This window comes from Brachyhypopomus gauderio, chromosome 13, assembly GCF_052324685.1.
Source record: "Brachyhypopomus gauderio isolate BG-103 chromosome 13, BGAUD_0.2, whole genome shotgun sequence".
Taxonomy (NCBI): domain Eukaryota; kingdom Metazoa; phylum Chordata; class Actinopteri; order Gymnotiformes; family Hypopomidae; genus Brachyhypopomus; species Brachyhypopomus gauderio.
In genome coordinates, this window is record NC_135223.1 from 8,621,057 (window position 1) to 8,648,019 (window position 26,963).

Sequence of the window (26,963 nt, forward strand, 5' to 3'; positions counted from 1 at the left end):
TTGGTCATGTAGTGTTGTTACTCCAACACATCTATTGGTCATGTAGTGTTGTTACTCCAACACATCTATTGGTCATGTAGTGTTGTTACTCCAACACATCTATTGGTCATGTTGTCTTATTACTCTAAAATGCAGTAATTTGTCTTCATGAGATTACTCTCTCTTCTTTTTCTCTCAGCTTCACCTCAAGTTTGTTAAACTATTCCCCAACAAAAATGTCTGGGTATTTTTTTTACATTTACATAATCCTTCTCCATTTTTTTTACAAGTGAGATGTAGCCACAGAACATGATAGAACTAACATCAGAAACAATAGCTATGAAACAATGAATTCAATACCAACATAGTGATGGCTTTTACAGGAATCTGTGGAGATACACAGCTCACATTGCAACTGACCCCTCTACAGCTGACCCTTCTGACCCCTCTACATTTACATTTACATTTTATGGCATTTGGCAGACGCCCTTATCCAGAGCGACTTACATTTAATCTCATTTTTATACAAGTGAGCAATTGCTCAGGGGCACCTCAGTCATGGCCTCAGGTCTGGGAATCGAACCCACAACCCTCCGGTCACAAAAACAGTTCCCTAACCGCCAGGTCATGACTGCCCTCTACAGCTGATCCCTCTACAACTGACCCTTCTGACCCCTCTACAGCTGATCCCTCTACAGCTGACCCCTCTACAACTGACCCTTCTTCCCCTCTACAGCTGATCCTTCTGACCCCTCTACTCCTCTATAGCTGACACCTCTATAGATGATCTCTCTACTTTTATAACCAACTGTAACCAACTGAGTGGGTGGTTTTATCCAAACCGAATACGCTGCAAGAGACAGCACTAGTATGACTGTAAGGGGAGGAAGGAGTGCTCCATTCTCTGTTCTGATTTCTGTATGGACCACTCCAGAATATTCTGTTCCATGTTGTAATGGCTGTGAGGATCAGTAAGGAATGCTCCATTACTGATTTATAAACAATAATTGGCTATGGGTCATAGCCATGTTTAATGTACAATATTTTGTTTTGGTAAAATGTAGCAAACATTTACAATTGCCTCCTTTAGTAGGTGCTCCAGAGTGACTTACAAAAGTGTTCATTTGTTTCCATGGCAGAATCCTCCTGCTAGTATACTAGACTTTAGTATACTAACTTTAGTCTACAGACACCACTAAGCCAGAGGGAAACCACACAAAGAAGGTGCATACAGTATTGTTTCTTTGTTAGAAGAATAAGTGAAGGAATAATGATTATTCATACGATTTAAATGACCATGGATCATTCACGAGAAGTGGGACTTTGTGTTTGCAGACAGCGAGAGACTCTGATGTGTGGACAGGGTCTTTATCCTCATTCCACCGTCTGGATGCTGGCACACAAGAGGCATATCCCTGACTCTTAAGGGGTGGAGCTTCACAAGAAGCATATCCCTGACTCTTAAGGGGCAGAGCTTCACAAGAGGCATATCCCTGACTCTTAAGGGGCGGAGCTTCACAAGAGGCATATCCCTGACTCTTAAATTTAATGAATGACCGCAAACATTCACTTACATATAGGCACTTATTTATATACATTATCAATCCAGTTCTATTCACATAGATCATATTTATTAGTTTTACATAATTTTGCCTTTGTTCAAAGGTATCTACAAAATTATGTAAATCGTCAAGCACACATATAAATGCCATTATTATGTATTTGTATTATTTTTTATTATGTATTTGTATACTTTCGTGGGTAAAAATGTATGTAATTTGTGAGGACCAGCACGAGGGACCAACCGAATCTTCCCCCTGCATTGTTCCATACTTGTAAGGAACTAGTGGCAGTGCAGACACAGAGAACGGGAGAGGACCACGAGGTAGCAAACGCTTCTTACTGAAATAGTGAATAGTGAATGCATGCAAAGCTCACCCGCTTCAATCGGTAGTTGGAGCGCGAGCAGTCAGGGCACAGACGTACGTGATAACGCACGCGCACTTCTTTCGCTGGTTACTATGGTTACAACACAATGGAAGACGGGACAGAAGTCTGTTACGAAAGGGAAAGACTGCAAGAGAGAGAGAGAGAGAGAGTCGCTTGGCTGGTCATATTGTTACACTGTTTAAACTGAAATTAGGTCCTTGACTATTGCAATCTTGAGTCGTGTTGAAAAGCTCATATGATTTTCATAAAATGACACAGGTATGACGAGCTATCCGATCATTTTAAACGTGGTTAAAGTGTGAACTGAAAATAGGATCAGCAGTTACACACACACACACACACACACACACATATATATATATATATATATATATATATATATATATATATATATATATATATATATATATATATATATATATATACACACGTTTATATATATTTATCTCTCACCATATATATATATATATATATATATATATATATATATATATATATATATATATAATGTGAGAGAGTGAACCCACTTGACGTTGTGAGAGGGTTTAGTGTGGTAGCGGTTTGACTAACTGAACTAGTGCTAGCTTAACAAAACCCAAGTATTTTTCAGTACAACCACCCCAGCACGCTTCTCTTTTCCTTCTCTCTCCTCCTCTTTTCTGTCTCTCTCTCCTCCTCTTCTCTGTCGTGCATCCTTCGCTCCCCTCCGTGGAATTTTTGTCCGTGCCCACTGCAAAAAAAGAGTCCAAGTGGTCTTGACAGAGGAGAGGGAAAGAGAGAGGTGGAGAAAGAAGAAGAGAGGTGGAGAAAGAAAGAGAGAGGTGGAGAAAGAAAGGGGGTGGGGAGGAAGCCAACGTACGCATCAATTTGTACAGTGTTCGGCGGCACCCCGTTTTCTGCACTGGGTTGTAGAGCTGAGAGGATCCGAGTGTGTGTGTGTGTGTGTGTGTGTTTACCGGGCTCCTCTAATACCCTCACCCTCTACCTACCTACCCTCACCCTCTACTTACCCCTACTCCAACCCTCTACTCCACCCAGGACGTGTGTGTGTGCAGCCTGTGTGTAGGTCAACATACAGTACAGCTACACGGCGCGGGAGGAAGAAAGGAATACGCATCGCTGGACAGCAGAGGTAAGGAGAAGAGAAAATGGATGCTCATTTCTTAGTCGCTGTTCTTTTCCACAGTCGAGTCGGGCTTTCTTATATCGTTCTGGCCTTTGTGCGATAGCGATCATGTTTAGTAAGGATCATAGTTTGAAGCGAACGTGTGTTTCCACGTAAGACACATAGGTTTGCACTGGTAACGCCATTCTTACGCCATTCTACTGCGAGATCTTCACATGTGGACACAACGTTAAACTGGGCCACGCCGAGCTGCGAGCTGCTCCGTCTGGCCCAGATCACATATGCATCTGCACAGATCCAGCCAACGCATTGTGTGCGCGCTGTGATCCAGAGGTCGTCTTGTTAGTACAGTAGCTGGGAGCCTCGCCTCTGCGTTGCGTGTGTGTAACACTGAACGGGGAGGAGGAGGAAGAGGAGGAGGAGGAAGAGGAGGGCTGTTGAAGCACACAGTTAGCGGCGCAGGTCACGTTCGGGACTTTACTTACACTGCACGCGTGTGTTCAGCAGTCCACCACATGTATACAAAAGAATACAAAATCGTGTGTGTGCGTGCGGTTCGGTTGCGCGTGTTTCAGACAGAGGTGTGTGTGTGTGTGTGTGTGTGTGTGTGTGTGTGTGTGTGTGTGTGTGTGTGTGCAGTGAACAGTGGGTCTTTGGTATGCATGGTCCCTAGCCAAAATGCTGGCAATGGACGTCTGATGAAGGAACCCTCACCTGGATAGGACACTGTGTGTCACTGTGTTATTTGGATATATTATCTTAAGGTTATATTGTCTACACTGTAATCTGTGGTTTTCTACCCAGGAGGTGTTAGCGTTGGTGGACAGATATAGCAGAACCTGGGTTTGATTGTGCATGAACAACACCGGTCTGTGTTTACTGTACATTACACAGGTTGAGCAGATGTGATCATGTGCAGTTCACATTAGTACTGCCCCCGTAAATACCACTTGACAGGGTGTAAAAATACGTAAAAATACATTCCTTCCCATAAAGGCCTTACTAAATACACTCCATCAAATGTGTCTCACTCTGTTCATGTTCTATATATAGTATCACTCACTTTATATGAAGTGTGTGTCTGTGTGTGTGTGATTAGGTTGGGTGTGCTGTGCTGGAGTTAGAGTGTGTGTGTGTGTGTGTGTGTGTGTGTGTGTGATTAGGTTGGGTGTGCTGTGCTGGGGTTTGAGTGTGTGTGTGTGTGATTAGGTTGGGGGTGCTATGCTGGGAGTGTGAGTGTGTGTGTGTGTGTGTGTGTGTGTGTGTGTGTGTGTGTGTGTGTGTGTGTGTGTGTGTGTGTGTGTGTGTGTATAATATATAAATAATCTTTTTCCTCATATTCAGGCCTGTGAGGGTGTGGGTGGTGTTTTCACTGTTCCTCTAGTAAGACTCGTGGTATGATGGTATGAGTCTGGATCTGTTGGACCTGCTCTTTCAGCACAGGGGTCACAGCCCCAAGATACCCAGTCACCACTGGGACAACCTTGGTGTTAACCTCCAGCACTCTCTATATAACCTCCGACACACATCTTACTCTCATATATGTATATACACTCGTACTGAAATACTGGCTTTATAATTGATAATCTAGTAGGTTGAAATATAAGTGTTTAATATAACATTTTATCTTATATTGCACTTACAGTATTTACTAGCATGTTTAACCTATATCACACTTACAGTATTTACTAGCATGTTTAACATATTTTAACCTATATCACAGTTAAAGTATTTACTAGCGAGTTTAATATATTTTAACCTGTCACACATACAGTATTTACCAACATGTTTAACATATTTTAACCTATATCACAGTTACTGTATTTACTAATATTTAAGTGTGACATAAGAATAGCGTGGGTGAGGGATGAGACATCTAGTGAGCCGTGAACACAAGACACTTCTTACAAAAAGCAAAGTAAAAGATGAACAGAGAACAAATCTGACACACAACCAGGACAAAGTGAATACAAAGACCAGCAAACACTACAAATACTGGGATTGGAATACATAAACAATGTGTGTTAATAGGGTGTAGGTGTAACTAATGATTGACTAATGAGGGGTGTGGTTACTAACCAGAGGGGTGTGGTTACTAATAAGTGGGGTGTGAGTACTAACCAGAGGGGTGTGGTTACTAATAAGAGGGGTGTGAGTACTAACCAGAGGGGTGTGGTTACTAATAAGTGGGGTGTGAGTACTAACCAGAGGGGTGTGGTTACTAACCAGAGGGGTGTGGTTACTAATAAGAGGGGTGTGAGTACTAACCAGAGGGGTGTGGTTACTAACCAGAGGGGTGTGGTTACTAATAAGAGGGGTGTGGTTACTAACCAGAGGGGTGTGGTTACTAACATGGCAGGCTGTACCCTGAGCACTTGTGAAGGGGGAGGGTGCCGTGCTATTACATTAACCTTTATATTATTTTCCAATGTTTAATATACGTTAGTGTTTAATGTACGTTAGTGTTTAATATACGTTAGAGTTTAATATATGTTAGTGTGTAATATACGTTAGTGTTTAATGTACGTTAGTGTTTAATATACGTTAGAGTTTAATATATGTTAGTGTGTAATATACGTTAGTGTTTAATGTACGTTAGTGTTTAATATACGTTAGAGTTTAATATATGTTAGTGTGTAATATACGTTAGTGTTTAATGTACGTTAGTGTGATTTCATCAGCTGAATGTTCTTGACATTGTTGTGTTCCCCCAGCGGAGAACGGGTGAGTGCAGGGTGTGACCACCAGGTAGACGACGAGCACCTGCGTGTACACCTGCCCAAGCCTTCTGTGGACTGCTGGGATAAATATGGACACTGTACAGAAGCAACGATGAAAACCCGAACACACAAAGAGCCGGTGAGGATCAGGTGACATGTTCACAGCACACTAGCAAAATCAGGACAGACCAGCGCGTGCAGAACAGACCAACACATTTTGGACAGACCAGTGTGTTCAGGACAGACCAACACATTCAGCACAGACCAGTGTGTTCAGGACAGACCAACACATTCAGGACAGACCAGTGTGTTCAGGACAGATAAGCCATTAAGCTCTTCACTGCTGCTGGGACTCCTTGGTTTTGAGGGAGAATGTGCCACATTTAAATTAAACCTGTTGCTGTCCATTAGCATTAAAATTGAGACTGTTTCAGCTCTATGTGTGGCACAGTGGCAACATAAGACATTTACAACCTTTGGACAACAGTAATCGAGACACAGCTCTGACTTTCAGTGCTGTGTCCCTTAATGTACTGATCACTTCCTGGAAAACAACTACTCATCTGTCTCCTCACTGTCTCTCCTCACTATCTCTCCTCTTTCCTCACTGTCTCTCCTTCCTCTTCACTGTCTCTCCTCCCTCCTCACTGTGTCCTCACTGTCTCTCCTTCCTCTTCACTGTCTCTCCTCCCTCTTCACTGTCTCTCCTCACTGTCTCTCCTCCCTCCTCACTGTCTCTCCTCCCTCCTCACTGTCTGTCCTCACTGTCTCTCCTCCCTCCTCACTGTCTCTCCTCACTGTTGCTGCTGCCTTTACTTGCCCCATGACCTGCCCTCTTCCCTGGACCCTGATGCAGATGTCCGTGAGGACGGGGCGGAGACGTGGGGGCAGTGAGGAGAGGAGGGGGAGACGCCCCCACCCCCCCAGTCCTGCACGAACAGAGCGAACTGAAAGACAAACCGTAAGACTTCCCACTCTCTCCATCTATTTGTTGGGTTTCTTATACTGTTTGATGTTTTTTGTTCACTGACTGGATTAGTTCTGCCATGTCCTGTCCTGTTATGTCCTGTTATGTCCTGTCCTGTTATGTCCTGTTCTGTCCTGTCATATTCTATCACGATTTTATCCAAAAATCTCTCTCCCTCTCTCTTCATCTATCTCACATATGTCAAAGTCAAGGCCCGATTTGGCCAAGGAATTGATTATCTATGGCCCCCTGGATGATATTTAGTTACTATTAGAACCGGCCCGCAGGCCACAGCCGCCCGCTGGTGTTTTGCACGCACAAACACTACATTCCCCACAATGCAACGGTAGCCCGCGAAGTCACTGCAGCGCACACAAGCGGCGAGGATCTGCGTGGCGAAAATGACGTAATCGCAGTGGCTCCGCCCGTGCACGAGGGTGTCGCACGCTGTCGATTGGCGAGGTCGTGCACCTCTCGAATGTTGTAACTTCGCGCACGCCGCGCCTCAGCGCAATGAACAAAGTCATGTTTGCAGGGTTAGGGTTAGGGTTAGGGTTAGGGTTATACACCTTTATAAGGTGGAATTCAAGCACTTGTACGTCACTTTCAAGATCCATTTCAATATTTCCCAGCACGTTAAACTTAATTAAGTTAAATATTTATTAGGGGTGGGCATAGATTAATTTTTTAAATCTAGATTAATCTCACTGAAATCTTGAAATTAATCTAGATTAATCTAGATTAATCTATATTAAAATGGCTCATATGCGTGCTACCCAAGTAATGACTAAAAGTCAGTTTTTGAGATAGGGTTTCTTAATACAGAGGGTGCATTAGACCAGGGGCTCATCTCCTGTTTCCAAAATGCATCAATGACTGCTTGAGAAAGCTGTTCTACTTTGATATTTGAAGAAAAAAAACATGCTCAATAAAATGTAGGCTACTCGTGTTCAACGGTTTTTTCAGTTAAACATGAATTTGTAAGCCTATACTGTACATTAAAAGGGGTTGATAAGATGTTTATTCAGCTAAACATAATATTTGAAATGTAAGCCAACATTTAGTACATTTAACCTCAGGGACGTAATTTGTGGGGGACTTTTTCAAAAGCCGTTTTGGTCCTCTGCAGTTTTAACGGTTAAAAAGAAATATTTAAATAGCGACGAATCTAGCGCTAGGACCATGCAGAAAATGGCCGCTCCGAGCTCCGCTCCGTTAACACTTTATGTTCCTAAAAATGAATTTTCCATGAAGCAAACCTGGCGACTTTGTGGCTGTATCCATGTAAACACACGTACGATTTGTAATTCACAGGTTTGAAAACTCGTTCTCGCCCCTACTGTACTGTGCAATTTGGTTAGGAATTACAGCCGAGCTAAACTATCAAATTGAAAGTCATCATAGTTTGCTTACCCATTTTGACCCAGTTCCCAACCCAACTTTAAGAATAGATTAACGGCGATAATTTTTATATCGCCCGATAAGAGTATCAAATTAACGAACGCCGTTAACGCCGTTAACAGCCCACCACTAATATTTATACATATATTCGAAATGATTCGAAATAATTTGCTTTCTATTCACATTATTTAATGGTTGTTTATTTTCAAAACACCCAATCTTAATGTCTTCACGTTCTCTCATGTTTCATCCTGGAATTACAAGAGGCTCGTATTTGTTAACGTAATACAAGAGAACTGTTCAGTCAGACAGATATTTGTTGTGAAAGTAGTTACAATTTCAAGCATTTTCAAGTACTTTAGCCTAAATTCCAGCATTTTTCAAACCTTTATTACTTTATTCATTTAATGTACAGGACATGTTTTCTTTGAAGGAAGTTTGTTTTTATCTGTTTGCTTGTTGAAAAATGTTTTCACTTGAAATTACTGACAGATCCATAAGAAAGTATTGATTTATTCATTTAAGCATTAAATAATATACACTGTGTTAGGTCTTGGCTCAATAGGCTATGTGCAATCATTTCAATATGTTTTAATAAACATTGAACCAGTCCGGCCCTCGGCTTGTAGCAAATTTGGTTTTTTGGCCCTCGGTGCATTTGACTTTGACATCCCTGATCTATCTCCTTCCCTCTCTCTTTCTCTCTCTCCCTCTCTCCCCCTCTCTCCTCTCTCTTCTTCTTCTCTCGTTCTCTCTCTCTCCAGGTCCATCTTTTTTCTAGACTCTATTTACATCTTTAATATACAAATAGTGTTGTGCCATATTCTTGACCTCACAGATTGATATTTTTTATATGAGTATTTGTTTGCCTGTTTGAGTGTTCCTGTGTATATGTGTTATACCTTTGTTCTAAATATGTGCGTCTGGCACGTTGAATAACATGGTGGTGTTTGGGTGGTGGTGTTTGGCAGAGAGCTGCTGCAGGTGAGGAACTGCAGGTGAGTTCCTTTGCAAGGCGCCTCCAGGGACACGCCTCATCTGAGAGTGACGGAGAGCAGCTGGTGCCTCCACCCAAGAGGCAGAAGGTTCAGGTAAGGTCCTGGGCCACTTAAACATTACTGAAAATTAAATATTTTATTTGCTAGTGAGTATTTTTCCATGTTTTTATCAACAGGATTCTTCGTCCAGTACCCTAGCTTCAACCCATTCAACCAACACCTCAACTTCAGCACCACACCCAACCTCATGCAACAGCCAATCACGGGAGAGTGACAACGAAGATGGCCAGTCACAAGGCAGCCGTAGCTCAGTCGTGGGAAGCTTGGCCAATAGCAGCAGTAGCGTCAGCAGTGGGCGGGACATTGATCAGGACAATCGATCCTCCTCACCGAGTCTATCCGCCTCTCCACTGGCAAGTCTGGATTCTGAATCAGACTCCCCGGACTCACCGAAGCAAGCCGGCAAAACCAAGGATGGGGGCGGGGAGGAAAGAAGGGGCGTGGCCCGTGGTGAGGACAGGAGAGGGGTGGCTCGGGGGGAGGACAGGAGGGGCATGACCAGAGGGGAGGAGAGCAGTACTGGAGAGCGCAGGGACAGCGAGGGTGGGGCAGAGACGGACCTATCGGTGTTGAAGTCACCGTCATCCCTCTGTTCCTCCCACCGCAGCACAGTGGACTCTGCTAGTGTCGCCTCGGGTGACAGCAGCAGCAGTAGAAAATCCTACTTCTCCCTTGATTCAAAGAAGAGGGAGTTCCCTGTACCAGTCATGACCTCAGCAGGTGCAGAGAGTGTGCATGGCTGCACCCGCATCAACCCCAAATCAGCCCCCCAGTCTGGAGGCAAGACAGGCTTGGGTGGGACTGAGTATCCCCATGGAAACGCCAGCGTTAGTCACGCCCCTACACTCCCCCCTCCTCCTGCTCTGAAGCCTCTGGAGGCAGGACAGACTCCAGCTGAAGGTAAAGCTGAGAAGACAGAAAAGAGTGACAAGTCTGCTCTGCCCTCTCTGCTTCCACAGTCCGCCCCTTTATCTCAGCAGGCCCCGCCCCCTCCACACACACATCATTACAGCCCTACTACATGGTCAGGTGGCCCTGCTACCAGTTGCCCTGGCAACTGGGCATACTCACGTTACCCAGGTGTGCATCATGCCGCCCCGGTACAACAGCAACAGCTGCCCTCTGTCTACAACCCCCCGTCCTCCGCCCGCCACTCCTACCTGGCCCAGCCACACCCCCACACGCACCGTGAGTACCTGCCCAGGTATGGGGGTGCACCTGATCGGGAGAGACCCGTGAGGGAGTTTGTGGTTAAAGACACTACGACCTGCGGCAGCGGGACAGCCGGTGGACATGTGCCACAGTTGGGCCCCGACTTCAGCAGCTCGCCGTCTGCTCAGACGCGGGAGTACAGCACTGCCACCGGGCCTCAGGCACCGGGCCGGGATGGGCCTCGGGAATACGGGCCCGGCTTCCGGGAACGCGAGGGGGGGAGAGACTTCCCCCCGCAGAGCCAGCAACACCTACCCCAGGGCCGCAGCGGGGCAGGAGGGGGTGGGTGTCACACCAGAGATAAAGAGGGTAGATGGGGGGAGTTTGCAGGGCAAATGAGGGAAGGGGGCAATGGTAACCCCAACAGCAGTAACCCCAACAACAGTAACCAAGGAAATGTGGGCTCCATGAGTACTGTTGTACCTTCCAGCCAGCTGCTGAGTCGTGAACCTTCTGGCTCCCCCCAGAGCAGCTCAGCTCACCCACCTCTGTGCACGTCTAACGCAGCCACCACAAACAAAGACTATCCATCTTCAGTGGAGATGAGTGGTGTGCAGGCAGCGCAGGGCCAGCCGTCACAGAGCCCCTCCACTGGTACAGAGGCTCCTGCACACTTCTTACGGGATTTCCCACCTCCTGGGACAAAGGACTACCCACCAGCAGGGGGCCCCCCTGTATCTACTACCCATCATGGCTCCTCCAGGGATCACCCCAGCCCCACTGGACCTGCTCCAAATCTGGCTCGCGACTACGCTGGTGGACCCCCAGTCACACACCCGGCCCACCCGCACTACGGGGTGCAGACAGGCCTAGCTATGCAGTCCAGAGAGAGGGAGAGAGAGAGAGAGAGGGAGAGAGATAGAGAGAGGGAGAGAGAGAGAGAGAGAGAGAGGGAGAACACTGCTTCAATTTCCCTCTACTCCGGTCGCAGTCATCCTCCCTCTCTTTCTCCTTCGTCTTCCTCTTCTCACGGACATCCACCTGCCACGTCTTACCCCCCTCCACCCCCACCCCCTCCAACCTCCCATGGTCAGCCTCCACCCTCTTCCACACTTACAGCCAATCATTCTCGCACAGGCCCATACACATCCTCCAATCAGAGTCCACCAACTCCCCTCTCTCCACTTCCTAGCCCCTCGACCAATCAGATGGGAGGATTTCCTACCTTTACATCAACTTCTGCTCAAGCAGGGAGTGTTCCACTTCCTGTGTCTGGTGCAGCCACTTCCTGTCTTTCTGGCTGTAGATCCACTCCTTATCATGCCCCTTTTTCTAGCTCTTACCATGGCAACAGTAACAACAGCAACACTATGGCAACTAGCAATATGAACACCATTGTTCCCAACAACAGCAGTAGCACTAACACACAGTTACATTCTCCTCAGAACTCCAAAATCCAGCCACACTTCTGCAACCCCACCCAAGGGACTACTGCCCCGCCCACAAACACATCTACAGGGTCTACTGCCCCGCCCACAAACACATCTACAAGACCTGACGGGCACCCTGATTCATCTTCTTGTCATTTGCCACCACCCGTCATAAAGGAGGAGCCAGTAGAGGAGAGGGAGGAGACTGAGAGTCCGCCCCCTGTACTAAGAAGCCCATCGCCAGAGCCAAAATCTGTTGATGTTCCAATTCACGCCAGTCAGTCAGCTCGGTAAGGCCGCCTGTCTATTAAAACAAACTAAAAGTCTGCAAAAACCAACATGTTTATGTGGTCTGTAATCATAGAGCCAACACCTCTTCTGTCTTGTCAGATGTAATATACCTGTTTGGAAAAATAGCCGTAATTTTAATGATAGATATTATGGTGTTATTGAAAACATCTTCACATGAAACAAATTCACATGGTAACAGATACCCAAACAAAGAAACAGAAAGATGCAGGTTTAGGACTGGAGCATTATGAAAATTTACAATTGATGCTGATGTAAATTTAAGGTGCTTTACAATGATAATTAGTACAAAAAGTAGAAATACTTGCTGATGGTCAAAATACATGCAGTATAAAGAGTATAAAGAACAGTTGGGCTGATCAGTAGTCCCAGTCTACACGAGGTCAATGATGTAAGATATCTAGCTTCTCTGAATTGTGTCCAGTGGGAGAATTCAGTGATATCATAAAAGTTCCCAGCAGTGGTGATATGCTCCCTGAATTTAGATGGTGGTGGACATCCTGACACTGGATACATTCACAGGCAAAGATTTCCTCCAATTCAGTTTTATTCATTGTGATTCCATATTAAGACCGAGATGTTTATGTGAACACTCAACAATCTGATGAAAATCTGTACACACACGCCACATGAGTGTAGTGAGAGTGAGAGACCACTCAGTGTACACATGAGCATGACCGTGATCTTCACATGAGCATGACAGTGATCTTCACATGAGTGTAGTGAGAGTGAGAGACCACTCAGTGTACACATGAGCATGACCGTGATCTTCACATGAGTGTAGTGAGAGTGAGAGACCACTCAGTGTATACATGAGCATGACAGTGATCTTCACATGAGTGTAGTGAGAGTGAGAGACCACTCAGTGTATACATGAGCATGACCGTGATCTTCACATGAGTGTAGTGAGAGTGAGAGACCACTCAGTGTATACATGAGCATGACAGTGATCTTCACATGAGTGTAGTGAGAGTGAGAGACCACTCAGTGTATACATGAGCATGACCGTGATCTTCACATGAGTGTAGTGAGAATGAGAGACCACTCAGTGTATACATGAGCATGCCCGTGATCTTCACATGAGTGTAGTGAGAATGAGAGACCACTCAGTGGATACATTAGCATGACCGTGATCTTCACATGAGTGTAGTGAGAGTGAGAGATCACTCAGTTTACACATGAGCATGACAGTGATCTTCACATGAGTGTAGTGAGAGTGAGAGACCACTCAGTGTATACATGAGCATGACAGTGATCGTCACATGAGTGTAGTGAGAATGAGAGACCACTCAGTGTGTACATGAGCATGACCGTGATCTTCACATGAGTGTAGTGAGAGTGAGAGACCACTCAGTGTACACGTGACCATGACAGTGATCTTCACATGAATGTAGTGAGAGTGAGAGACCACTCAGTGTATACATGAGCATGACTGTGATCTTCACATGAGTGTAGTGAGAGTGAGAGACCACTCAGTGTATACATGAGCATGACAGTGATCTTCACATGAGTGTAGTGAGAGTGAGAGACCACTCAGTGTATACATGAGCATGACAGTGATCTTCACATGAGTGTAGTGAGAGTGAGAGACCACTCAGTGTATACATGTGCATGACAGTGATCTTCACATGAGTGTAGTGAGAGTGAGAGACCACTCAGTGTACACATGAGCATGACCGTGATCTTCACATGAGTGTAGTGAGAGTGAGAGACCACTCAGTGTACACATGAGCATGACCGTGATCTTCACATGAGTGTAGTGAGAGTGAGAGACCACTCAGTGTACACATGAGCATGACCGTGATCTTCACATGAGTGTAGTGAGAATGAGAGACCACTCAGTGTATACATGAGCATGCCCGTGATCTTCACATGAGTGTAGTGAGAATGAGAGACCACTCAGTGGATACATTAGCATGACCGTGATCTTCACATGAGTGTAGTGAGAGTGAGAGATCACTCAGTTTACACATGAGCATGACAGTGATCTTCACATGAGTGTAGTGAGAGTGAGAGACCACTCAGTGTATACATGAGCATGACAGTGATCGTCACATGAGTGTAGTGAGAATGAGAGACCACTCAGTGTGTACATGAGCATGACCGTGATCTTCACATGAGTGTAGTGAGAGTGAGAGACCACTCAGTGTACACATGAGCATGACCGTGATCTTCACATGAGTGTAGTGAGAGTGAGAGACCACTCAGTGTATACATGAGCATGACAGTGATCTTCACATGAGTGTAGTGAGAGTGAGAGACCACTCAGTGTATACATGAGCATGACAGTGATCTTCACATGAGTGTAGTGAGAGTGAGAGACCACTCAGTGTATACATGTGCATGACAGTGATCTTCACATGAGTGTAGTGAGAGTGAGAGACCACTCAGTGTACACATGAGCATGACCGTGATCTTCACATGAGTCTAGTGAGAGTGAGAGACCACTCAGTGTATACATGAGCATGACAGTGATCTTCACATGAGTGTAGTGAGAGTGAGAGACCACTCAGTGTACACATGAGCATGACCGTGATCTTCACATGAGTGTAGTGAGAGTGAGAGACCACTCAGTGTACACATGAGCATGACAGTGATCTTCACATGAGTGTAGTGAGAGTGAGAGACCACTCAGTGTATACATGAGCATGACTGTGATCTTCACATGAGTGTAGTGAGAATGAGAGACCACTCAGTGTATACATGAGCATGCCCGTGATCTTCACATGAGTGTAGTGAGAATGAGAGACCACTCAGTGGATACATGAGCATGACCGTGATCTTCACATGAGTGTAGTGAGAGTGAGAGATCACTCAGTTTACACATGAGCATGACAGTGATCTTCACATGAGTGTAGTGAGAGTGAGAGACCACTCAGTGTATACATGAGCATGACAGTGATCGTCACATGAATGTAGTGAGAATGAGAGACCACTCAGTGTGTACATGAGCATGACCGTGATCTTCACATGAGTGTAGTGAGAGTGAGAGACCACTCAGTGTACACATGAGCATGACCGTGATCTTCACATGAGTGTAGTGAGAGTGAGAGACCACTCAGTGTACACGTGACCATGACAGTGATCTTCACATGAATGTAGTGAGAGTGAGAGACCACTCAGTGTATACATGAGCATGACTGTGATCTTCACATGAGTGTAGTGAGAGTGAGAGACCACTCAGTGTATACATGAGCATGACAGTGATCTTCACATGAGTGTAGTGAGAGTGAGAGACCACTCAGTGTATACATGAGCATGACAGTGATCTTCACATGAGTGTAGTGAGAGTGAGAGACCACTCAGTGTACACATGAGCATGACCGTGATCTTCACATGAGTGTAGTGAGAGTGAGAGACCACTCAGTGTATACATGAGCATGACAGTGATCTCCACATGAGTGTAGTGAGAGTGAGAGACCACTCAGTGTATACATGAGCATGACTGTGATCTTCACATGAGTGTAGTGAGAGTGAGAGACCACTCAGTGTATACATGAGCATGACAGTGATCTTCACATGAGTGTAGTGAGAATGAGAGACCACTCAGTGTATACATGAGCATGACCGTGATCTTCACATGAGTGTAGTGAGAGTGAGAGATCACTCAGTTTACACATGAGCATGACCGTGATCTTCACATGAGTGTAGTGAGAGTGAGAGACCACTCAGTGTATACATGAGCATGACAGTGATCGTCACATGAGTGTAGTGAGAATGAGAGACCACTCAGTGTGTACATGAGCATGACCGTGATCTTCACATGAGTGTAGTGAGAGTGAGAGACCACTCAGTGTACACATGAGCATGACCATGATCTTCACATGAGTGTAGTGAGAGTGAGAGACCACTCAGTGTACATGTGACCATGACAGTGATCTTCACATGAATGTAGTGAGAGTGAGAGACCACTCAGTGTATACATGAGCATGACTGTGATCTTCACATGAGTGTAGTGAGAGTGAGAGACCACTCAGTGTATACATGAGCATGACAGTGATCTTCACATGAGTGTAGTGAGAGTGAGAGACCACTCAGTGTATACATGAGCATGACAGTGATCTTCACATGAGTGTAGTGAGAGTGAGAGACCACTCAGTGTATACATGTGCATGACAGTGATCTTCACATGAGTGTAGTGAGAGTGAGAGACCACTCAGTGTACACATGAGCATGACCGTGATCTTCACATGAGTGTAGTGAGAGTGAGAGACCACTCAGTGTATACATGAGCATAACAGTGATCTTCACATGAGTGTAGTGAGAGTGAGAGACCACTCAGTGTACACATGAGCATGACCGTGATCTTCACATGAGTGTAGTGAAAGTGAGAGACCACTCAGTGTACACGTGACCATGACAGTGATCTTCACATGAATGTAGTGAGAGTGAGAGACCACTCAGTGTATACATGAGCATGACAGTGATCTTCACATGAGTGTAGTGAGAGTGAGAGACCACTCAGTGTATACATGTGCATGACAGTGATCTTCACATGAGTGTAGTGAGAGTGAGAGACCACTCAGTGTACACATGAGCATGACCGTGATCTTCACATGAGTGTAGTGAGAGTGAGAGACCACTCAGTGTATACATGAGTATGACAGTGATCTTCACATGAGTGTAGTGAGAGTGAGAGACCACTCAGTGTACACATGAGCATGACAGTGATCTTCACATGAGTGTAGTGAGAGTGAGAGACCACTCAGTGTATACATGAGCATGACAGTGATCTTCACATGAGTGTAGTGAGAGTGAGAGACCACTCAGTGTACACATGAGCATGACCGTGATCTTCACATGAGTGTAGTGAGAGTGAGAGACCACTAAGTGTATCAATCAATCAATCAAATTTTATTTATATAGCGCTTTTTACTACAGTTGTTGTCACAAAGCAGCTTTACAAGTGCTGAGTCCTAGCCCCCAGTGAGCAAGCCAAAGGCGACAGTGGCAAGGAAAAACTCCCTAGTTTACATGAGCATGAGCATGACAGTGATCTTCACATGAGTGTAGTGAGAGTGAGAGACCACTCAGTGTATACATGAGCATGACAGTGATCGTCACATGAGTGTAGTGAGAATGAGAGACCACTCAGTGTGTACATGAGCATGACCGTGATCTTCACATGAGTGTAGTGAGAGTGAGAGACCACTCAGTGTACACATGAGCATGACCGTGATCTTCACATGAGTGTAGTGAGAGTGAGAGACCACTCAGTGTATACATGAGCATGACAGTGATCTTCACATGAGTGTAGTGAGAGTGAGAGACCACTCAGTGTATACATGAGCATGACAGTGATCTTCACATGAGTGTAGTGAGAGTGAGAGACCACTCAGTGTATACATGTGCATGACAGTGATCTTCACATGAGTGTAGTGAGAGTGAGAGACCACTCAGTGTACACATGAGCATGACCGTGATCTTCACATGAGTCTAGTGAGAGTGAGAGACCACTCAGTGTATACATGAGCATGACAGTGATCTTCACATGAGTGTAGTGAGAGTGAGAGACCACTCAGTGTACACATGAGCATGACCGTGATCTTCACATGAGTGTAGTGAGAGTGAGAGACCACTCAGTGTACACATGAGCATGACAGTGATCTTCACATGAGTGTAGTGAGAGTGAGAGACCACTCAGTGTATACATGAGCATGACTGTGATCTTCACATGAGTGTAGTGAGAATGAGAGACCACTCAGTGTATACATGAGCATGCCCGTGATCTTCACATGAGTGTAGTGAGAATGAGAGACCACTCAGTGGATACATGAGCATGACCGTGATCTTCACATGAGTGTAGTGAGAGTGAGAGATCACTCAGTTTACACATGAGCATGACAGTGATCTTCACATGAGTGTAGTGAGAGTGAGAGACCACTCAGTGTATACATGAGCATGACAGTGATCGTCACATGAATGTAGTGAGAATGAGAGACCACTCAGTGTGTACATGAGCATGACCGTGATCTTCACATGAGTGTAGTGAGAGTGAGAGACCACTCAGTGTACACATGAGCATGACCGTGATCTTCACATGAGTGTAGTGAGAGTGAGAGACCACTCAGTGTACACGTGACCATGACAGTGATCTTCACATGAATGTAGTGAGAGTGAGAGACCACTCAGTGTATACATGAGCATGACTGTGATCTTCACATGAGTGTAGTGAGAGTGAGAGACCACTCAGTGTATACATGAGCATGACAGTGATCTTCACATGAGTGTAGTGAGAGTGAGAGACCACTCAGTGTATACATGAGCATGACAGTGATCTTCACATGAGTGTAGTGAGAGTGAGAGACCACTCAGTGTACACATGAGCATGACCGTGATCTTCACATGAGTGTAGTGAGAGTGAGAGACCACTCAGTGTATACATGAGCATGACAGTGATCTCCACATGAGTGTAGTGAGAGTGAGAGACCACTCAGTGTATACATGAGCATGACTGTGATCTTCACATGAGTGTAGTGAGAGTGAGAGACCACTCAGTGTATACATGAGCATGACAGTGATCTTCACATGAGTGTAGTGAGAATGAGAGACCACTCAGTGTATACATGAGCATGACCGTGATCTTCACATGAGTGTAGTGAGAGTGAGAGATCACTCAGTTTACACATGAGCATGACCGTGATCTTCACATGAGTGTAGTGAGAGTGAGAGACCACTCAGTGTATACATGAGCATGACAGTGATCGTCACATGAGTGTAGTGAGAATGAGAGACCACTCAGTGTGTACATGAGCATGACCGTGATCTTCACATGAGTGTAGTGAGAGTGAGAGACCACTCAGTGTACACATGAGCATGACCATGATCTTCACATGAGTGTAGTGAGAGTGAGAGGCCACTCAGTGTACATGTGACCATGACAGTGATCTTCACATGAATGTAGTGAGAGTGAGAGACCACTCAGTGTATACATGAGCATGACTGTGATCTTCACATGAGTGTAGTGAGAGTGAGAGACCACTCAGTGTATACATGAGCATGACAGTGATCTTCACATGAGTGTAGTGAGAGTGAGAGACCACTCAGTGTATACATGAGCATGACAGTGATCTTCACATGAGTGTAGTGAGAGTGAGAGACCACTCAGTGTATACATGTGCATGACAGTGATCTTCACATGAGTGTAGTGAGAGTGAGAGACCACTCAGTGTACACATGAGCATGACCGTGATCTTCACATGAGTGTAGTGAGAGTGAGAGACCACTCAGTGTATACATGAGCATAACAGTGATCTTCACATGAGTGTAGTGAGAGTGAGAGACCACTCAGTGTACACATGAGCATGACCGTGATCTTCACATGAGTGTAGTGAAAGTGAGAGACCACTCAGTGTACACGTGACCATGACAGTGATCTTCACATGAATGTAGTGAGAGTGAGAGACCACTCAGTGTATACATGAGCATGACAGTGATCTTCACATGAGTGTAGTGAGAGTGAGAGACCACTCAGTGTATACATGTGCATGACAGTGATCTTCACATGAGTGTAGTGAGAGTGAGAGACCACTCAGTGTACACATGAGCATGACCGTGATCTTCACATGAGTGTAGTGAGAGTGAGAGACCACTCAGTGTACACATGAGCATGACCGTGATCTTCACATGAGTGTAGTGAGAGTGAGAGACCACTCAGTGTACACATGAGCATGACAGTGATCTTCACATGAGTGTAGTGAGAGTGAGAGACCACTCAGTGTATACATGAGCATGACAGTGATCTTCACATGAGTGTAGTGAGAGTGAGAGACCACTCAGTGTACACATGAGCATGACCGTGATCTTCACATGAGTGTAGTGAGAGTGAGAGACCACTAAGTGTATCAATCAATCAATCAAATTTTATTTATATAGCGCTTTTTACTACAGTTGTTGTCACAAAGCAGCTTTACAAGTGCTGAGTCCTAGCCCCCAGTGAGCAAGCCAAAGGCGACAGTGGCAAGGAAAAACTCCCTAGTTTACATGAGCATGAGCATGACAGTGATCTTCACATGAGTGTAGTGAGAGTGAGAGACCACTCAGTGTACACACGAGCATGACAGTGATCTTCACATGAGTGTAGTGAGAGTGAGAGACCACTCAGTGTATACATGAGCATGACAGTGATCTTCACATGAGTGTAGTGAGAGTGAGAGACCACTCAGTGTATACATGAGCATGCCCGTGATCTTCACATGAGTGTAGTGAGAATGAGAGACCACTCAGTGGATACATGAGCATGACCGTGATCTTCACATGAGTGTAGTGAGAATGAGAGACCACTCAGTGGATACATGAGCATGACCGTGATCTTCACATGAGTGTAGTGAGAGTGAGAGATCACTCAGTTTACACATGAGCATGACCGTGATCTTCACATGAGTGTAGTGAGAGTGAGAGACCACTCAGTGTACACATGAGCATGACAGGGATCTTCACATGAGTGTAGTGAGAGTGAGAGACCACTCAGTGTATACATGAGCATGACTGTGATCTTCACATGAGTGTAGTGAGAATGAGAGACCACTCAGTGTATACATGAGCATGCCCGTGATCTTCACATGAGTGTAGTGAGAATGAGAGACCACTGAGTGGATACATGAGCATGACCGTGATCTTCACATGAGTGTAGTGAGAGTGAGAGATCACGCAGTTTACACATGAGCATGACAGTGATCTTCACATGAGTGTAGTGAGAGTGAGAGACCACTCAGTGTATACATGAGCACGACAGTGATCGTCACATGAGTGTAGTGAGAATGAGAGACCACTCAGTGTGTACATGAGCATGACCGTGATCTTCACATGAGTGTAGTGAGAGTGAGAGACCACTCAGTGTACACATGAGCATGACCGTGATCTTCACATGAGTGTAGTGAAAGTGAGAGACCACTCAGTGTACACGTGACCATGACAGTGATCTTCACATGAATATAGTGAGAGTGAGAGACCACTCAGTGTATACATGAGCATGACAGTGATCTTCACATGAGTGTAGTGAGAGTGAGAGACCACTCAGTGTATACATGTGCATGACAGTGATCTTCACATGAGTGTAGTGAGAGTGAGAGACCACTCAGTGTACACATGAGCATGACCGTGATCTTCACATGAGTGTAGTGAGAGTGAGAGACCACTCAGTGTATACATGAGTATGACAGTGATCTTCACATGAGTGTAGTGAGAGTGAGAGACCACTCAGTGTACACATGAGCATGACAGTGATCTTCACATGAGTGTAGTGAGAGTGAGTGACCACTCAGTGTATACATGAGCATGACAGTGATCTTCACATGAGTGTAGTGAGAGTGAGAGACCACTCAGTGTACACATGAGCATGACCGTGATCTTCACATGAGTGTAGTGAGAGTGAGAGACCACTAAGTGTATCAATCAATCAATCAAATTTTATTTATATAGCGCTTTTTACTACAGTTGTTGTCACAAAGCAGCTTTACAAGTGCTGAGTCCTAGCCCCCAGTGAGCAAGCCAAAGGCGACAGTGGCAAGGAAAAACTCCCTAGTTTACATGAGCATGAGCATGACAGTGATCTTCACATGAGTGTAGTGAGAGTGAGAGACCACTCAGTGTACACACGAGCATGACAGTGATCTTCACATGAGTGTAGTGAGAGTGAGAGACCACTCAGTGTATACATGAGCATGACAGTGATCTTCACATGAGTGTAGTGAGAGTGAGAGACCACTCAGTGTATACATGAGCATGCCCGTGATCTTCACATGAGTGTAGTGAGAATGAGAGACCACTCAGTGGATACATGAGCATGACCGTGATCTTCACATGAGTGTAGTGAGAATGAGAGACCACTCAGTGGATACATGAGCATGACCGTGATCTTCACATGAGTGTAGTGAGAGTGAGAGATCACTCAGTTTACACATGAGCATGACCGTGATCTTCACATGAGTGTAGTGAGAGTGAGAGACCACTCAGTGTACACATGAGCATGACAGTGATCTTCACATGAGTGTAGTGAGAGTGAGAGACCACTCAGTGTATACATGAGCATGACTGTGATCTTCACATGAGTGTAGTGAGAATGAGAGACCACTCAGTGTATACATGAGCATGCCCGTGATCTTCACATGAGTGTAGTGAGAGTGAGAGATCACGCAGTTTACACATGAGCATGACAGTGATCTTCACATGAGTGTAGTGAGAGTGAGAGACCACTCAGTGTATACATGAGCATGACAGTGATCGTCACATGAGTGTAGTGAGAATGAGAGACCACTCAGTGTGTACATGAGCATGACCGTGATCTTCACATGAGTGTAGTGAGAGTGAGAGACCACTCAGTGTACACATGAGCATGACCGTGATCTTCACATGAGCATGACAGTGATCTTCACATGAGTGTAGTGAGAGTGAGAGACCACTCAGTGTACACATGAGCATGACCGTGATCTTCACATGAGTGTAGTGAGAGTGAGAGACCACTCAGTGTATACATGAGCATGACAGTGATCTTCACATGAGTGTAGTGAGAGTGAGAGACCACTCAGTGTATACATGAGCATGACCGTGATCTTCACATGAGTGTAGTGAGAGTGAGAGACCACTCAGTGTATACATGAGCATGACAGTGATCTTCACATGAGTGTAGTGAGAGTGAGAGACCACTCAGTGTATACATGAGCATGACCGTGATCTTCACATGAGTGTAGTGAGAATGAGAGACCACTCAGTGTATACATGAGCATGCCCGTGATCTTCACATGAGTGTAGTGAGAATGAGAGACCACTCAGTGGATACATTAGCATGACCGTGATCTTCACATGAGTGTAGTGAGAGTGAGAGATCACTCAGTTTACACATGAGCATGACAGTGATCTTCACATGAGTGTAGTGAGAGTGAGAGACCACTCAGTGTATACATGAGCATGACAGTGATCGTCACATGAGTGTAGTGAGAATGAGAGACCACTCAGTGTGTACATGAGCATGACCGTGATCTTCACATGAGTGTAGTGAGAGTGAGAGACCACTCAGTGTACACGTGACCATGACAGTGATCTTCACATGAATGTAGTGAGAGTGAGAGACCACTCAGTGTATACATGAGCATGACTGTGATCTTCACATGAGTGTAGTGAGAGTGAGAGACCACTCAGTGTATACATGAGCATGACAGTGATCTTCACATGAGTGTAGTGAGAGTGAGAGACCACTCAGTGTACACGTGACCATGACAGTGATCTTCACATGAATGTAGTGAGAGTGAGAGACCACTCAGTGTATACATGAGCATGACAGTGATCTTCACATGAGTGTAGTGAGAGTGAGAGACCACTCAGTGTATACATGAGCATGACAGTGATCTTCACATGAGTGTAGTGAGAGTGAGAGACCACTCAGTGTATACATGTGCATGACAGTGATCTTCACATGAGTGTAGTGAGAGTGAGAGACCACTCAGTGTACACATGAGCATGACCGTGATCTTCACATGAGTGTAGTGAGAGTGAGAGACCACTCAGTGTATACACGAGCATGACAGTGATCTTCACATGAGTGTAGTGAGAGTGAGAGACCACTCAGTGTACACATGAGCATGACCGTGTTCTTCACATGAGTGTAGTGAGAGTGAGAGACCACTCAGTGTACACATGAGCATGACCGTGATCTTCACATGAGTGTAGTGAGAATGAGAGACCACTCAGTGTATACATGAGCATGCCCGTGATCTTCACATGAGTGTAGTGAGAATGAGAGACCACTCAGTGGATACATTAGCATGACCGTGATCTTCACATGAGTGTAGTGAGAGTGAGAGATCACTCAGTTTACACATGAGCATGACAGTGATCTTCACATGAGTGTAGTGAGAGTGAGAGACCACTCAGTGTATGCATGAGCATGACAGTGATCGTCACATGAGTGTAGTGAGAATGAGAGACCACTCAGTGTGTACATGAGCATGACCGTGATCTTCACATGAGTGTAGTGAGAGTGAGAGATCACTCAGTGTACACATGAGCATGACCGTGATCTTCACATGAGTGTAGTGAGAGTGAGAGACCACTCAGTGTATACATGAGCATGACAGTGATCTTCACATGAGTGTAGTGAGAGTGAGAGACCACTCAGTGTATACATGAGCATGACAGTGATCTTCACATGAGTGTAGTGAGAGTGAGAGACCAATCAGTGTATACATGTGCATGACAGTGATCTTCACATGAGTGTAGTGAGAGTGAGAGACCACTCAGTGTACACATGAGCATGACCGTGATCTTCACATGAGTCTAGTGAGAGTGAGAGACCACTCAGTGTATACATGAGCATGACAGTGATCTTCACATGAGTGTAGTGAGAGTGAGAGACCACTCAGTGTACACATGAGCATGACCGTGATCTTCACATGAGTGTAGTGAGAGTGAGAGACCACTCAGTGTACACATGAGCATGACAGTGATCTTCACATGAGTGTAGTGAGAGTGAGAGACCACTCAGTGTATACATGAGCATGACTGTGATCTTCACATGAGTGTTGTGAGAATGAGAGACCACTCAGTGTATACATGAGCATGCCCGTGATCTTCACATGAGTGTAGTGAGAATGAGAGACCACTCAGTGGATACATGAGCATGACCGTGATCTTCACATGAATGTAGTGAGAGTGAGAGACCACTCAGTGTATACATGAGCATGACTATGATCTTCACATGAGTGTAGTGAGAGTGAGAGACCACTCAGTGTATACAAGAGCATGACAGTGATCTTCACATGAGTGTAGTGAGAGTGAGAGACCACTCAGTGTATACATGAGCATGACAGTGATCTTCACATGAGTGTAGTGAGAGTGAGAGACCACTCAGTGTACACATGAGCATGACCGTGATCTTCACATGAGTGTAGTGAGAGTGAGAGACCACTCAGTGTATACATGAGCATGACAGTGATCTCCACATGAGTGTAGTGAGAGTGAGAGACCACTCAGTGTATACATGAGCATGACTGTGATCTTCACATGAGTGTAGTGAGAGTGAGAGACCACTCAGTGTATACATGAGCATGACAGTGATCTTCACATGAGTGTAGTGAGAATGAGAGACCACTCAGTGTATACATGAGCATGACCGTGATCTTCACATGAGTGTAGTGAGAGTGAGAGATCACTCAGTTTACACATGAGCATGACCGTGATCTTCACATGAGTGTAGTGAGAGTGAGAGACCACTCAGTGTATACATGAGCATGACAGTGATCGTCACATGAGTGTAGTGAGAATGAGAGACCACTCAGTGTGTACATGAGCATGACCGTGATCTTCACATGAGTGTAGTGAGAGTGAGAGACCACTCAGTGTACACATGAGCATGACCATGATCTTCACATGAGTGTAGTGAGAGTGAGAGACCACTCAGTGTACATGTGACCATGACAGTGATCTTCACATGAATGTAGTGAGAGTGAGAGACCACTCAGTGTACACATGAGCATGACTGTGATCTTCACATGAGTGTAGTGAGAGTGAGAGACCACTCAGTGTATACATGAGCATGACTGTGATCTTCACATGAGTGTAGTGAGAATGAGAGACCACTCAGTGTATACATGAGCATGCCCGTGATCTTCACATGAGTGTAGTGAGAATGAGAGACCACTGAGTGGATACATGAGCATGACCGTGATCTTCACATGAGTGTAGTGAGAGTGAGAGATCACGCAGTTTACACATGAGCATGACAGTGATCTTCACATGAGTGTAGTGAGAGTGAGAGACCACTCAGTGTGTACATGAGCATGACCGTGATCTTCACATGAGTGTAGTGAGAGTGAGAGACCACTCAGTGTACACATGAGCATGACCGTGATCTTCACATGAGTGTAGTGAGAGTGAGAGACCACTAAGTGTATCAATCAATCAATCAAATTTTATTTATATAGCGCTTTTTACTACAGTTGTTGTCACAAAGCAGCTTTACAAGTGCTGAGTCCTAGCCCCCAGTGAGCAAGCCAAAGGCGACAGTGGCAAGGAAAAACTCCCTAGTTTACATGAGCATGAGCATGACAGTGATCTTCACATGAGTGTAGTGAGAGTGAGAGACCACTCAGTGTACACACGAGCATGACAGTGATCTTCACATGAGTGTAGTGAGAGTGAGAGACCACTCAGTGTATACATGAGCATGACAGTGATCTTCACATGAGTGTAGTGAGAGTGAGAGACCACTCAGTGTATACATGAGCATGCCCGTGATCTTCACATGAGTGTAGTGAGAATGAGAGACCACTCAGTGGATACATGAGCATGACCGTGATCTTCACATGAGTGTAGTGAGAATGAGAGACCACTCAGTGGATACATGAGCATGACCGTGATCTTCACATGAGTGTAGTGAGAGTGAGAGATCACTCAGTTTACACATGAGCATGACCGTGATCTTCACATGAGTGTAGTGAGAGTGAGAGACCACTCAGTGTACACATGAGCATGACAGTGATCTTCACATGAGTGTAGTGAGAGTGAGAGACCACTCAGTGTATACATGAGCATGACTGTGATCTTCACATGAGTGTAGTGAGAATGAGAGACCACTCAGTGTATACATGAGCATGCCCGTGATCTTCACATGAGTGTAGTGAGAGTGAGAGATCACGCAGTTTACACATGAGCATGACAGTGATCTTCACATGAGTGTAGTGAGAGTGAGAGACCACTCAGTGTATACATGAGCATGACAGTGATCGTCACATGAGTGTAGTGAGAATGAGAGACCACTCAGTGTGTACATGAGCATGACCGTGATCTTCACATGAGTGTAGTGAGAGTGAGAGACCACTCAGTGTACACATGAGCATGACCGTGATCTTCACATGAGCATGACAGTGATCTTCACAT

At 45.3% G+C, this 26,963-nt stretch overlaps 1 protein-coding gene across 1 annotated transcript in view; it reads left to right on the forward strand.

Annotated features, from left to right (window-relative positions):
* Window positions 1–2,525: 2,525 nt before the first annotated feature.
* atn1 (atrophin 1) overlaps window positions 2,526–26,963 on the forward strand; it is a 76,440-nt gene continuing 52,002 nt past the window's right edge. The window contains exons 1-5 of the mRNA XM_076971359.1: window positions 2,526–3,061; window positions 5,770–5,914; window positions 6,632–6,736; window positions 9,115–9,234; window positions 9,318–12,073. Of these exons, the coding sequence (XP_076827474.1) occupies window positions 5,888–5,914; window positions 6,632–6,736; window positions 9,115–9,234; window positions 9,318–12,073 (3,008 nt within the window). The 5' untranslated portion in view covers window positions 2,526–3,061; window positions 5,770–5,887. The remainder of the gene's footprint in view (window positions 3,062–5,769; window positions 5,915–6,631; window positions 6,737–9,114; window positions 9,235–9,317; window positions 12,074–26,963) is intronic.